The sequence below is a fragment of the Protomyctophum bolini genome (assembly GCF_963924005.1).
Source record: "Protomyctophum bolini genome assembly, chromosome: 1".
Classification (NCBI taxonomy): Eukaryota; Metazoa; Chordata; class Actinopteri; order Myctophiformes; family Myctophidae; genus Protomyctophum; species Protomyctophum bolini.
This window is the reverse complement of record NC_137862.1, coordinates 16,706,269-16,721,615: the sequence shown is the minus strand read 5'-3', so window position 1 is coordinate 16,721,615 and position 15,347 is coordinate 16,706,269. Positions and strand designations below refer to the sequence as shown.

Below are 15,347 nucleotides of genomic sequence, written 5' to 3'. Positions count from 1 at the left end.
GTCGGAGACCACAAGGGGAGGTGAATGTAATTTCCCATACTAATGGACAGGTCGGAATTTAAGTAGGAAATGAAGCACCCTCCCCTAACATGGCATACGGTAAACCCCAGTAAAATTATGCCTAAAACCCTAATCTTTATTCCTAACATCAGTAAAAGTAGTGTTTTTCTGAGAAAATAAATTGTCAGCGGTCAGATTCAATCCTCATAGATCTCCAAACGCTACCCAATTGCTGATAAAAACTTTAGTAGTTAGTTAGTTAGTTTCGGCCCGCTTTTTTGTCTATAGGCTACTATTTAGCTGGTCACACTGCAACAATGGCCTATTTATACAGTATGCATTAGGGGTGCACCGATGTGGAAATTCTTGGCCGATACCGAAAAAAACTATCTAGCCGATAGTCACCGATGCCGATGTTTGTATATACCGTTTTTTTCCAAATGGTAGCCTGGGCTGTTAATATGCAAAATCGATTTGGACCTTGCGTTTATAAGGAACACACCACACACAAACGGAAAGAAAACAAGAAAACACCATAGACAATGATTATTAATTATTACACTAGTATGTCTGGAACATACAAAAGCAGGCATGGCCAATGTTACGGCCAGAAGTCATTTTTACTGAAAATGAATGGTTGGAACGGATTCAGCACCCCAAAAAACACCTACTGTATTTACACACCTCACAAGCTTATATTGGCCAATTTTAAAATGTCCAACTTTGATTGGCTCCTACAAAGTTTCCCAAGGGAGTTGGCTTGGAACATTTTTTTCTGTGATAGTAAACACCTTTATGAACACATCTGTGAAGAAAGCTAGTGGTAAGCTTTTTTTCCCCCAGATTTGCCACAAATACCTGTCACGATTGTGAACAGAGCAGCGCATCTGCAGGCCTCGGGAGAGCTTCACGTTATTAATTAGCCTACACACTCTCTGTTTTCACCAGAGCTGTTGAAACTTTGATCAACTCATTGGATCTCATTTATTTTTACAAACGGCCGTGTGCCCCCTTTGCCTCTGGGCCCCCCACGCAGTTGCGTTGTCTGCGTCACGGTAGTTACACCCCTGAGTAGGTGTGAAATGGTGTGTTTACGCACAATGCACAACTCCATGCATGTCATACGTAGATTGCCAATCCATGATAGAACATTTGAAAGACAGATAGCAGCAGCACTCAAGTCGAGGGAGTGGTCAACGAGAGTAATCAGAGTTCACATACATTTTCGCCAGCTCCAGAGTTACAGACGGGAGGAGCGAGAGAGACAGAGAGAGAGAGAGAGGGCACGCGCTAGGGTGAAAAAAAATAAAATAAAAAGTTCTGGTAGCATAGCTTACTTTTTAATTAATAGCGTTTCTGTGCTTGGGTGGTTTCTGAGCTTGCTCTGTATGAAGAAAGTGGCCAGAGATATGAGGGACTGAGACAGACTAGCCTTCAGTACCCAGCCCGTTTGCATCGGCAGAGTAGGCTACTAGAGTAGAGAGACAGACAGTACATGTATATACATGTAAAACTAGACTATTTTACTATCGAAATTGGATTACCCTCCCTCTGACTAAAATTAGAAAGGCATCACCATCCCCTATTTTCCTCCAGGCCCCCCTTTTCCTAAATTTCGACTGGTCCCTAAGGAGGATTCACTCCCGCCATTTTCCTTTTTCTCATTTGTACATTTTTTTTTGTATTTGTTGATGACACATAATTATTGTGTTATTTTTTGTTGATGAACCACAATGCCAATTGAAAGTCCCCAGGACTTTTTTGTGTTATCTTTTTAACCTTCATGTCGGCTGTACCTCATACAGTTTGCATTTCTGACTAATAAAGTATTCAATCAATCAATCACCTGAAAAGACCCACAAAATTGCCTCCTAAATGACAGGCTCAGCACCGCCTGCCGTGAGGTGAATATCCCAAGAGAATGATGCAGACTCTCATTAACATCAAACAGGCTTTGTTTGGTTTCGCTCGGTAAACACAGGCTAATTAATTGCGTTACTTAGATGGATATATTGTTTTGAATTCATTTGTGAGGGGGGGCGCAGCCAGTGGTGTAAAGTACATTTACTTTGCACACATTTCGGACTGTGGTCTAAAACATAGTCCAGAGTACTAAAGTACAATTTTGAGGTATTGTACTTTACTTAAGTATTTCCAATTCCTTTACTTCTACTGCACTACAATGCATACTCGGATCCAGATATTGTACTTTATTTACTCCACTACATTTATTTGAAAACTTGAATTAAGTCTACTCGTTACTTTGTGCATTTATGTATTACAAAACATACATGTACATAAACCACTTCAGCCCTATATAGCTTACAGTCCGGCCATTTCAAAATAGTCGATCGACAAGTTCACAATGTATCGCGATGAGACGCATTGTGGGCTTGTAGATCTGTAGATTTTATTTACAAGATTCGTACGCATTTGAAAACTTGAAATGGGACATTCTGCACAATGAGTACTTTAAAACTGTTTAGTAGCCAAAAACGTCAAGACGTCTAATTGACGTCTTTGTAATGGATGCCACGGGCGTCAAGACGTCTCCATATTTAGAAAATTCCTCTAATCTGGTGTACAGGTGATGACATGCACATTACATGCATAATAGAATTACAAATTCTTTCTTTCTTTATAATGGGAGAATTGGCACTCAGAGCCTAAACTGGTGACCACCAGGTGGCACTGAAAGAGTTTTAAGCACATTTTAAAGCCAATACTTTTATTCAAGTTAATTTCGATTAAATTATTATTACTTTTACTTTTTACACGTAAAAAGTGTGAGTACATTTTTCGTGCCGTGCTTCCAGCTTGTGGATCTGCTACTTCTGATGCTTTTGTGTGACGCTGGGTGAAGTAGGGCATTATTTTATTTTAAAAAAGAGACAAAAGATACAAACCGGCACAGCATATTTGTAGCATTGAATCTTTATATCTGAACTGAAGTTGAAACCAGCTCAACTTTGTTTGTAGCTGTACGTAGCTGTATCTTTGAATCGCTGGCTTCCATTGGAAACGAATGGTGTACTATAGCCTGTATCTTTGCTGTTGCCAGTGTGAACGCGGCATTTATAGCCACAGTTGCTGCCGTGCTGATTACGTTGTCATGGGACACCTCCTCTTGTCTTTTCCACTGGTATAGTAGCCTTCCCATTATCCTTACCTTTTTAGGAACCCACTAATGACATCGCTATCTCTAAGGTTCTCCCCCCACTGCAGTGGAAATGGGTTTGAAAGCAATTTGGACATGTCACCCCCAGGAGAGTGCTGATATCGATTTACCCATAGACTACCAGCGGGATCTAAAGGAGAGAGGGGCAATTTATCTACAAACGAGAAAACTCACAGAGAAATCACATTTTTCTAAATAGCGTGACCTACTTTCTTTCTGGGGTGGAAAGCCTCTGGTGTCTCCAACGCCCATCTGTCCATTCTCGGGACTCTGTTTTAGACCCTGGCACCAACATTTCTGCCATTCTGCAAATGTTTGCATAGCGAGAAGAATTCTCCATTTTGCCAGCAAAACGATACAAAGGGGGACATATCTTCCAATATATTTCGAAGTGACAGTGAGTGTGTGTTTTGTCAGAGTGCTAACCATTCTCACTGCTCCACCAGACAGAAAAAAAATTCCTTAGTGTTAATTTATTTAACCCTGAGAGTGTAAAAATGTATCCATTTGGGTCTGCTGCATAACTGACACACACACACACACACACACACACACACACACACACACGGACAGAGAGAGAGAGTTATTTCTTCTGACCTTGGCTGACTCCAGCTCACCCAGTCTAATCTCTCTCTCTCTCCAGAATGACACATGGGGACAGCAGTACTCGTACGCCCTCTTCAAAGCCATGAGCCACATGCTGTGCATTGGATACGGCATGTACCCCCCGGTGGGCATGACGGACGTGTGGCTGACCATCCTCAGCATGATCGTGGGCGCCACCTGCTATGCCATGTTCGTGGGCCACGCCACTGCACTCATCCAGTCGCTAGACTCCTCCCGTCGCCAGTATCAGGAGAAGGTAAGTCATGTGTGTGTGTGTGTGTGTGTGTGTGTGTGTGTGCGCGCACGTGTGTGTGTGTGTGTGTGTGTGCGCACGTGTGTGTGCGTGAATGCAAATCCATTTGCAGGAGAGAGGGACCATGGTGAGCATTGGTGACATTGTAAGCCTTAGACCCCATGCAATAATACGATTTCACTCCGACACTCTGGTCGAGATGAAAACCATTTATTGCATTGATATTGCATTGTATTTGGCGGCTGCGTCTGCTCTGCTCCTGTGATACTACACAGACTGCTCTGCATAAAAATGACACTCTGAGATCACAAACCCCCCCTGAAGCAGAGCCTGAACATGCACGGTTATTACATTGACATGATAGACAATAAAAAAAGAAACACCTCATACTAGGTCTCCATTATCCCAGATGGATATTCCATTGCAGTGGAATAATATAGACTGACTCTATACTATTCCACTCTAGAGTATACCGAGCAGCATTTGATTTTGTTTCTACTGTATTATGTGTTACATACATGGCTGATAATCGCGATTATGTAATAATTGTGACTGGCCTATAAAGGACCAGCTTGACTTCCATGACTCTCAGAACTACCGCTATGATCCACTGACTTTTAGGGAACTTTAAAATGTCCTTTTACATTTTATACTGTATATACAGTATATATATATATATATATATATCCAGGTTACAGATGAACTCTCTCTGCCAAGTGATTCTGATGAGCTCAGCACAGAAAAAAATGAGGACAGATTGCGCCCAATCTGGCGCAATCTGTGTCCACCTCTCCTCACCTGTCCTCACCGCAGCTCGGCTGAACTGCTTTACTGTGCGACTGCACCAGGGGTCATCAAGATGTCCGCACACGGACAAATGTGTCCGTGGCAAAGACTCCATGCAGGCACATTTGAGATTTTCTTTTTCACCGTACCATTATAATGTTCTTATTTTGATCACAAGGCCCTTTTACTACAACACTATGGCACATTAGTAGTCCAACTAGTACTAGTGGTGGTAACAAGACAACTCACCCCGTTTCTGTTTTCCTCCCAGAATTTTTCCCAGTGAGGGGTGGGAGAGGCTGGTCAGCAGACGGCTGGACTTTGTATTTCTCTAACTATAAACTTTCATGACAGCAGACAGCCTAAGTACAAATATAATTTATGAAAAGCTACTACAGTGAAGTCTGTTCACAGAAGTTGTTGTAGGATATGTGGGGATTATCTGACGAGGTACCATTTGAGTGTGCAAAACCTTACATATATACTAAATAATACTACATTCTCGCGGAGGAGGGAGACTCCACGAATGAAAGCTGCACTATGTAACATTCTACATTTTAATATTCCTCTTTTTTTCCCCCGGATTTGAACCCAGTTTCTGGGTGCTGACAACTTCCCCATTGAGCTAGTAGAGCCTGCCTGCTTGTGCAGCGGATACATTAAATCAGGGTCACAATTCATGTCAGATCCTGTCTAAGGTGAGACATGACCTTTGACACTATCATAATGTCTCAATAGAAGTGCAGGGAGAAGTTATATTGAATTAACATACTCTACCATACAGAAGAAAAAGTTACATACATGCATGTAATAATATTAAAAACTGTGATGTGAATGCGACTGCCCAACTAGAGGGCTTTTTAACACGGGGAGCAACATACACGGGCAGGTATCGAAGTGCAGGCAATCTGTCGCATTTGTGCTCATCTCACGCACATGCATGCCCGCCCGGCACCCGCTGCCACTTATTTGTTTTCTTAACCCATTTTCATAACCCATTTTCCTAATCAATGCATCGAAACGCATCTAATCACAAGGAGAGTAGTGTGCAACCCTGTGGATACAAGCGAGTATAGCTCAGCCGTTGATTTGATTAGATTTATTTAGCACAGCACCAATTTTAAAACGATGAAAAAAAAGGAAAAATAGAAAATGGGTTTATACGAGGCCTCTATACTGTAGGTAGCTTGTGTCGCTGCCTGTGTGGGGGGAACAAAATTTATTCATTAATTCAGTTCATTTTCCACCTTGCCCACTTCGGTTCCATGTGTACTTTTCCACGTGTCCATGTGTACGTGTCCAATCACGGAAATAGCGTTTGTTGACCACCAAGTGTCACTGTTGTGCAGCCTAATACACACACACACACACACACGCACACGCACACGCACACGCACACACACATGCAGGCCAGGGAGCAGAGCTTGTACAGTTCAGTACAGTACAGTACAGTACAGTACAGTACAGTACAGGGACCCGCTGGGGACTCCGACACAGTAACTCTCAACCGTTTCGGACGTGGGGTGGCTCACTGGAACCGGGCCGGCACCCAGGGCACGTTCCTATGGAAGTTCCGGGGACCCCCAGGGGAGTTGCACCACTCACTTCACACGGGTGTGATTCTTTTTTGGTTAATTGGTAAATGGTGCATTTTTATCTTTGGTATTTTTTATATATCTTGGTTCAAAATTAGGTCGGAAAAGATTATGGGACCAGTTCAACCCCATTGGAAAAGAGCCCTCAGTCTGTCTGACGGGCTGTTTAGTCAGCGATCAGACCACAACAGTACCGGCTCAGTGGTTCGTTTCCACATTGTTGGCTGTCCTTCTTTGTAGACTTTTTTATGCTTTTGCCGAAAATGTGTCATGCGGTGGCTAAAGAATAAATTAGGTGTGACTGTCTGTTTTAGTCTAAACAGCATGTCGGCCTCCTGGGATAAGCCCCTCCCCTCCCTCATACAGTACACACACCCCTCAATGCACCCTAAGACTCCCCCAGTGAGACAGAAATCACCCCCCAACACACACACACACACACACACACACACACACTCACACACACACACACACCCATTCCCCTTCCTCCAAGCTTCCCACACAATGTCATCCATCCGCTCTGCCTGAGGAAACCTTATTATACTATAGGTTGCAATTATTTTTTAAGAACGAAGGATTGTCTTATTAATCTTTCCATGTGCTCCTGGTGATAAGCGTGCTCTCTCTGTCTGCTGTGCATGCTCATCTGGGCGTTGGAGCTGGGTAGTAGTCATGTCCTCCTCTCCTCTCCTCTCCCTCCTCTCCTCTCCTCTCCTCTCCTCTCCTCTCCTCTCCTCTCCTCTCCTCTCCTCTCCTCTCCTCTCCTCTGCTCTCCCATTCCTCTCATCTAAAATATCTCTCTCTTAAGACATCAGTACTGTAGACACAGTGTCAGTATGGTGTAACAACAGACTCTGTACTTCCTGTAGGAAATTATGCTCTGTTTTTAAAGTTCCAGGGCTAATTCCATATAGATATTAAAAAATATAGATGCCTCATTGGTCGCTGCACTTTCGTTGGAGAGACCTGTCTCCAACGGGAGGAGGAAGGCAGGCGGAATCTCAGAAGGCAAGTGCTGCTGGGAAAGAGGGAGTCACGCCTCTGATAGGCCTACCGAACGTCCCCTTCTGTTCTTCCTGTTTGCTTCCGCTATGCTTGGCAAGGAATCTCGGGAAAGCTTGCCAACTCAATCCAATCACGCATCGCCATTTACGTCCCGTTGCCTCCCGTTGAGCTACAGACGCTCCAGAGCCGGAAGAGGCATCTACCTTTATACGTCTATGGCTAATTCCATAATCCACACAATACATGAAGGCAATCCATTTGGAGGGGCAGTCCCTGGAGCTCCAGGGAAAAGAGACAGGTGGTTGTTTTTCGCGAGCCAATGGGCCAGGGAGGAGGCAGACAGCTGTTCCAATCTCTAGGGATCTGCCCTGGACATCAATCAGCTAACTGAGGCACCAGCCGCCACGGCAGCTAATGGCTTAGCTGCTAAGTCAATGTGAATGGGCTTCTCTGTTTAGACTAGACCGGTGCCCGGCTGTAGAGCACTGAGTCAGTGGAAGTTGGAGATCCATGCACCACTCGACAGACAGACAGACAGACAGACAGACAGACAGACAGACAGACAGACAGACAGACAGACAGACAGACAGACGGACGTGGTGCATTTATAGATAAATAGATGGATAGACAGATGTTAGAGGGCAGATCTGCTTGGATGTGGTGGATCTTGGAACAGTTGTTCTCAAACCTTTGTACGAGTTTGGTTATTTTTTTCCCTGCCTGGAACCAAAGAAATACTTATTTTCGCCCTGAAGTTGGAACCAAAGTGGGCATGTCACTTTTCAGGTTGGAAGATGCAGATGTGATATAAACCATCATAAAAAATAAATAATGGAACCAGTACTAAAACCAACGTTATTTTGGTGGAAAAGGAAGAGTGTACAAATAGAACCAAGTTCCATTTGTACACTGTCAGAGTTACAGTATGTAAGGGTTAATTTGCAATCCCTCTCAAGGCGTCCCTGGAACCCACTTTGAGAACCACTCTGCTTTCAGTGTTGATTTCGTCGACTGAAACCTTTTGTTCACTGACGAAAACTAGCTACAGTACGATGACTAAAACTGAGACGGGTTTATTGGGGGAAGTTGAGTTCTGAGAAAGTGCTCTCCCATAGCGAGACATCTCGTTCATATTACTCTAGGTTTATTGTAGCCGGGGGAAGTTGTTCTGAGAAAGGACTCTGCACAGTGGGGGACCTGGGAAGCATTTGTAGGATAATCCTATTTTGTCGAGTGTCAATAGAATGGCCCGACTCAAGGGTGTATCCTTCATTGATTCCTTCTCAAAAGGCGGGTTGTTTCTTTTCACTGAGACAGATGTTCGGTATTATGTTAAACCTCTCGCGGTAGTTGATTAGTCCGTCGGTTGTCGAGGAGACGCCACGCACAATCAACATCAGCTAGATATTACACACCTGTTAGAAATGATCAAGTGGCGAATATGCACCTGTCAGAATGAAATTATAGCCTATACACTTTCTGCCAGTTGGTCATTGTGAAACCTACAGTAGTAGACAGTCATTATGGTCAGAAAAGAGAGCATGCATACACAAACCCATGAATGCATTAGCACTCTACCACATTACAGTACACAACACAGCAACTAAAAAATCAGATAAGTGAGATAATTACATGTTATGTTATCTTTTGTCCAATCTGTATGGTGTACAATACAATACAATAAGGTATACTGTACAATGGGGTGGTTGTACAGCATATTGTCTCCCTGCTCTTCTATTGAGACATTTAGATTGTGTCAAAGCTCATGTCTCAACTAGACACATGGATCTGACACAAATTCTGACCTAATAGTCAAAAATGTCAGCACTTGCAACAGGAAACCGGGTTCAAATCCAGCGTAGAAGAGGAAAGTTATATAGTGCAGCTTTAAAATAAGTGTTAAAATAATCAGTTTCATATTCTGTACTCATTGCTGTAGTATAGTGTTTGTTCATTAACGGCCGTCTCCATGTCTCTCTAACTCTTCATTTAACCCATTTTGGGCGGGAACCCCTTTTGTGCCATTATGTTATGCTTTAGCTATTGAAAAATAGCAGATCTAAAAGCTCATAGCGCGCCACCGCGCTACGATAGCGCGCTACGAGCTTGTAGGTCTGCTATTTTTGAAAAATCAAAGAATGTACGTGTAGAAACATAGCTTTTTCAGAAAACTGTCAGTCAGGATGTAGAAGACATTACTCAGATCGGCATACCTATTTTATCCAATCAGGAGAGAGAACTCGCACAGGATACAGATTACAGTGCTTTAACCTTAAAAAACCTTTAGTTTTAATTAAGGCTGTCAAAACTATCGCGTTAACGGCGTTAATCAATCGTGTTAATTAATTGCATTAAAATATTTAACGCAATTAACGCATGTGCAGACTTGGCGATTCACTTATACTATATGTGACTGTCTGGAGGTGGAGGAGGAGTGGAGGGGGGAGCACAGTGCACTATCCTATGATCCTACCACACTGGATTTGTTATAATAAATAAACAGAATGCTACATAGGTATGTTAAAACAAATGTATATCCGCTTTCTGTCATTTACTTTCCATTTCCACAACAATATAGGAAAACATGGCATATTTTGGACATATAGTTCGAATGGTGATTAATCATGATTATATTTTTTTTAAGCTGTGATTAATCTGATCAAATTTGTTTAATCATTTGACAGCCCTAGTTTTAATCAAAGTTATCATTTACCATATAGACTAACGTGGTGCCCCTACTGCAGTGTACTCTTTTGTATTTGTTATTGTGAGATTTGAGAAGTGCTGAAAGGGACGAAACCTTGTATCTCCATATTCAGGTGATAAGTAACTAAATTCAAGTACTTAAGTAAGGAAGGATTTTATACATTTATAAACTAGTGAAATGGGTGCATAATGAGTAAGTTTACTTTTAGTATATTTTGATGCCAATACTTTTGTACTTTTGTGGTATTGCTACTTTTACTTAAGTAAAAAGAAATATGTAGACATTTCTCATAAACGCATGCGCTACTTCATACAAGAGTGTCACACAAAAGCAGAGTAGATCTCCTATTTTCATTGGAACGCACTAAGGCAGGACATGTTTCCCATTGTCCTCCATGGTTTTGGGACGTACAGCATAAGGTTTCCACCCGACAGAGACAATTATGTTGTGCTCTAACCCGGTGACTTTTTATTTTTTCTATTCGATGTCATGCTGACTCAACACAAACAATCACTGATATCACTGATTACAGGCCATGGAAATACAAAGAATTAGACATTTTGGCCCCGTAAAGCAAAATGGGACATTAAACTCCCACTGTTTTTTTCTTCTTTCTGTAATGCTTCTGGCAGTCTCCAAGGACTGCTGCTGTCAGTGTTGAGCAGTGCCAGGAAATATGCTTGTGAATGTGTTGATAACGCCCAGAGATCCAGTCAGCAGTGTGCCAACAGAAACACAAACCCACTCAAAGCCACAGTACAGATGCCCATTTGTTGTTGTTGTCTACGAGAGGGACAGACGTTTGTGCCAGGTTTTCCATTTTCCCAGACCTGGAGCCCTGCATGCACCCAGAGGCGTCGTTTCATCAAATAAATAAAACTAGAGCTGTGGCAAAGATGTGACAGTTTTATTAAAGTGGTTAATTAATGTATAGTTGCAGGAACAAAATATCTGCAACAACAAACAAAAAACGTTAAAAGGTATAGGAAATATGTCCTGAATTTGAGCTCAAATGCGAAAGCATCCGGTTTTGTCGAGCATCTAACACAATTGGCCCCGTGTTCAGAGGAGGAAAGCCGGGCTAAACAGAATGATATTTGTCACTCCTCCCCACACACATCTGTGTTGTCACTGCTGTTATACAGAATGATATTTGTCACTCCTCCCCACACACATCTGTGTTGTCACTGCTGTTATATCCTATACTGACTCACCTGCCAGTGAGGAGCCCCACCGGGAGGATGTATAGAGACTTTGTTCTACTCCTCCCAGTGCTCCCACCCAACACTTCTTGCTGACAGGTGGCGCCCCAGCCCGTAGGATTACGTTACGTAATCCTCAACGTTATAGAATAGATGCTCGACAAAGCCATGTCGGATTTGAACCCATAGCCTCCATGGTGATGGGCAAGCACTTCACCACAGCTCCACCCGAACATAATCCTCCATTGTCGTGGCAGTGTTCTAGCGATCGGACTATTAATAATGGTTAGCGCAACCTCAAATGAATTTAATACGTTTTATTAACCCATTCTGAACGGGAACCCATTTTGGTGTTAGCATCATGTTATGCTTTAGCTATTGAAAAATAGCAGATCTACAAGCTCATAGCGCGCCACCGAGTGGCGCGCTACGAGCTTGTAGGTCTGCTATTTTTGAAAAATCGAAGAGTCGACTGACATTTTTTAGAATCTGATCTCAGGTCAGAATGGGTTAATCAGACCAGTGTGTGTCCAGTGGAAGCCTCGTATGAATCTGATCTCAGGTCTGAATGGGTTAAGCTCCCAACATCGTACTTTTACCCATTCTGAGCTTAGAGTATATATACTCTAAGATTCTGAGCACTAAAACCACTAATGGTCCCGGGCGTGTGCACCGAGGATTGGGATTTACGGCTGTTTCTGTATACCATGGGAGTCCTATATGGCGTCCAGTGTCGGAAGCTAAAATAAGGTGAAAATATTATCTTTAACGACGTTATAGCGCCCATGCAGAAGAGACCACACCTCATCATAATGTTGAACATACAGTAGAACAACAAAGGGTTACAGCCAGGACAACAGAGCATCGCTAAGCCAATCAGCAGCGGTGACAACGTGCACACTTTTATCTGCCCATTTAACCGCCTCATGCTTCTGATGTGAATGAGACGTAAATGAGCTGTAAAAAAAAAAATATATATATATATATATAAAGGTTGTGCCCTGAATTATCTCGCTCGCTCGCACGCACAAACACACAAACGCACGCACGCACAGGACTGAGTGGCCAAGATGCGGGGCCATCTGTGCGGTTGGCGTGTTGACAATGCGGAGGTGACATACGGGTGACAGTTGAAGTTGGACAGGAAGCAGCCTGTTTAACTTCAAGCGGCACTCAAGATGGAGATGAAACGGTCTGTAGGAAATAAATAAATAAATAAATAGAAGTGTGCCAACAGAAAAGGACGGAAATATCTGGGGCTCTGCTTTCAAATACGGCAAAGAAATATGATCAGAAAACCCGGCTATAATCTGTTCTGAATAGAGAATTATATTAACAATGTGGCTCCATGAGATAAACGGCCGAGCTGTCAGACACTGGAAAGTAGACTCAAATGAGCTCTTAAATAGGAATGAGGCAATCTGATAACTGTTACACATGGCCAGAGAGCCCAGCAGTCACGTTAAATTCTGGGGGTTGAGTGGTAACATCCATTCACATGACAGACTGTCGCACGTTCATTTCTTGGCACGTTGACGACAGTCTCGTTCTCACTTTAGACAGAATTATTGGGAGCTGAATAACAATGACTATGCACCATTCCCCCTGTAGACTGTTTCATCCTGTGTACATTACAATAGGTGTGCGTGTGTGCGTGCGTTTTTTGCGTGTATGCGTGCGTGCGTGTGTGCGTATCAACAAGCTAGATTTTCAGTACAATTATATTTGTTGGAAGTATTTGGTCTGTATGTACAGTAGGTATGTACATCCAGCTGTCCATCTATACATGCTGCTATACTCCTCACTGGCAGGTGAGCCAGTAGGGTACAACAGTACATCCTCCCAGTGGGGCCTCCTCTCTGGCAGGTGAGCCAGTAGGGTACAACAGTACATCCTCCCAGTGGGGCCTACCCCAGTAGGGTACAACAGTCGTCTCAAGCAGTGGGAGGAATTAAATGGCATAACGACTAAATTGGGAGGAAATGGGGGTAAAAATAATATTAATTGGGTACTACATTTTGAAAAAGGAAACGAACCCCCCCCCCCCCCGAAAGAATGGACATTAAATTTGGCAATCAAAAGGTTCCCAGAGCATGGGTCCTACTAATTTTGGAGACCTTTTGGTGACTTTTCCTTTAGCGCCACCCTCAGGCCAGAATCTTAAAGGACAACTATTCATTTTCAACGCCGTCCACAACCACAACACCAGAGGGAGATCCATGAATCATGTTCAACCCAGATTTGGCTCAAACAAGGGCTTACATTTGTTCTCCTACAGTATATGCCACAAAAATATGAAACGCTCCACCAACAGTCGTGAAGGAATTTGAATCCCTACTCCTTCAAAACCGCTCTCAAAGAGGACTTACAGATGGCTGGGATTCTAAACGAGCCCCTGTTTTCTGTACATATTATTCTTTTGGATCGTCGAACCGTTTACAGTATATGATGTATTTGCATAGTATTAATTAAATGTTTTGATTAATTCAGTTTGAAGGACCCCAATGGAAACAAGCCATGGGCTTTCTTGGGTTTAAATCGTCTTAGCAGGCCGTCTTAGCAGGCCTGTGAAATCTGTGATTTAGAAAATGTGTGAAGTTGTCCTTTAAATGCACACTTTCTCAAAATGTAATGGGTTGGTTATCATGAAACTAAATGAGCACATTCATTCTTCTGGAAGATCAACTATAACTATATGGAATTGGTGTGACCCATGCATGACCTATCTTCTATAGCACCCTCAGACCAAAATTCCAACTTTTCACAAGATAACAGTATGATATTCTCATCACCTTGTTGGTGTAAGGAGCAGCACAGCCTCTAGAGGCTGCTAGTGGACCTTTAAGAATACAACTCTTTCTTGTAAGCTTTATATTGGACTTAGTAAAGGGTATCCGAAAACTTTAGTCTGATAAATCATACGACATTATTTACAATGTCTCTGCCAAAGAAGGAGACACATACTACATTCTGTGTGAAGCGCTTAGATCTTGTTCAAAGCGTGTGCGCTGTTGCCGACCCACAGTGCTACAAACTGTTAAATGGTGTGAAAATGGGTGGGTTGGATGGCTGTCAAAATCGTAATTAGCTTTCATTCAAAACGGACTGGACTTGCATATTGCTGTAGTGAAATACTCTTCAACTGTTACTTGAACTGTCAGATGCAGTAAGTTGCCTGCCTCGTTCTCATGCTTTCAGTCTGATGTCCATTTCCGTAAACCGTAACCCACTCTTGACACCTCTGCGGGTCTTAGCTCGGGGCTCTCAGTTCCCCTCTATTACCACGTGCAGACATCTCCGCTGCCCCACTACCCCATGGCATGTGAAGGTGTGAGCTAGCTAGAGAACATTAGTGCGTTGGCAAATTTCCCCACGGTATCCTCTATCTCGGCTCCGGGACATTGAGGCCGAGTATCACGCGAACAGGATTATGTCTCGCCAGATTGGGGGCACACACTACATGTGAGCAAGGCAGGTGACTGTCTGCCATCCAGGCTCTCCCTCCAACACTTAATTTATGCTCAATCTACGAGCATGTAGATCGGTTATTTTTGGAATGCAACTCCATCGCATTATATAGCATGAGTCAGACTTAAGCCTCTAACATGACACTGGAAATATATACAGAGAGACAGAAATGGGAACACAATTTACAATTTAAGCATTTAGGCATTTAGCAGATGCTCTTAATCCAGAGCGAACACCAAACAAAGAGATGATCTCGTATGGTGACTCAGGACTGATTTACTCTGGCTCTCAGTCTTTTCAGACTGCGACCCCCAAAATAATCATATTCAAACTGGGGACCCCCCACCCTGACAAGCACGCCCCTAGGGGTCCCCTAACCTCGCCTCACCAGGCTTTCCACCTCGGACTGCTCTATTAGACACTCTCTGTTTCCATTTGAGCTGTTCCTCCCTCTTTTCCTGTGGCCTATTTTATGATTTCATTCTTCAGAGATAATTTGTGCAATATCTATTATTCATATTTGTTAATTCGGAGGTCTGCTGAATAA

At 43.1% G+C, this 15,347-nt stretch overlaps 1 protein-coding gene across 1 annotated transcript in view; it reads left to right on the top strand.

Annotated features, from left to right (window-relative positions):
* hcn4 (hyperpolarization activated cyclic nucleotide-gated potassium channel 4) overlaps positions 1-15,347 on the top strand; it is a gene marked incomplete at both ends in the record, with an annotated part of 153,250 nt that overhangs the window by 81,611 nt on the left and 56,292 nt on the right. The window contains one exon of the mRNA XM_080769617.1: positions 3,822-4,040. Within this exon, the coding sequence (XP_080625743.1) occupies positions 3,822-4,040 (219 nt within the window). The remainder of the gene's footprint in view (positions 1-3,821; positions 4,041-15,347) is intronic.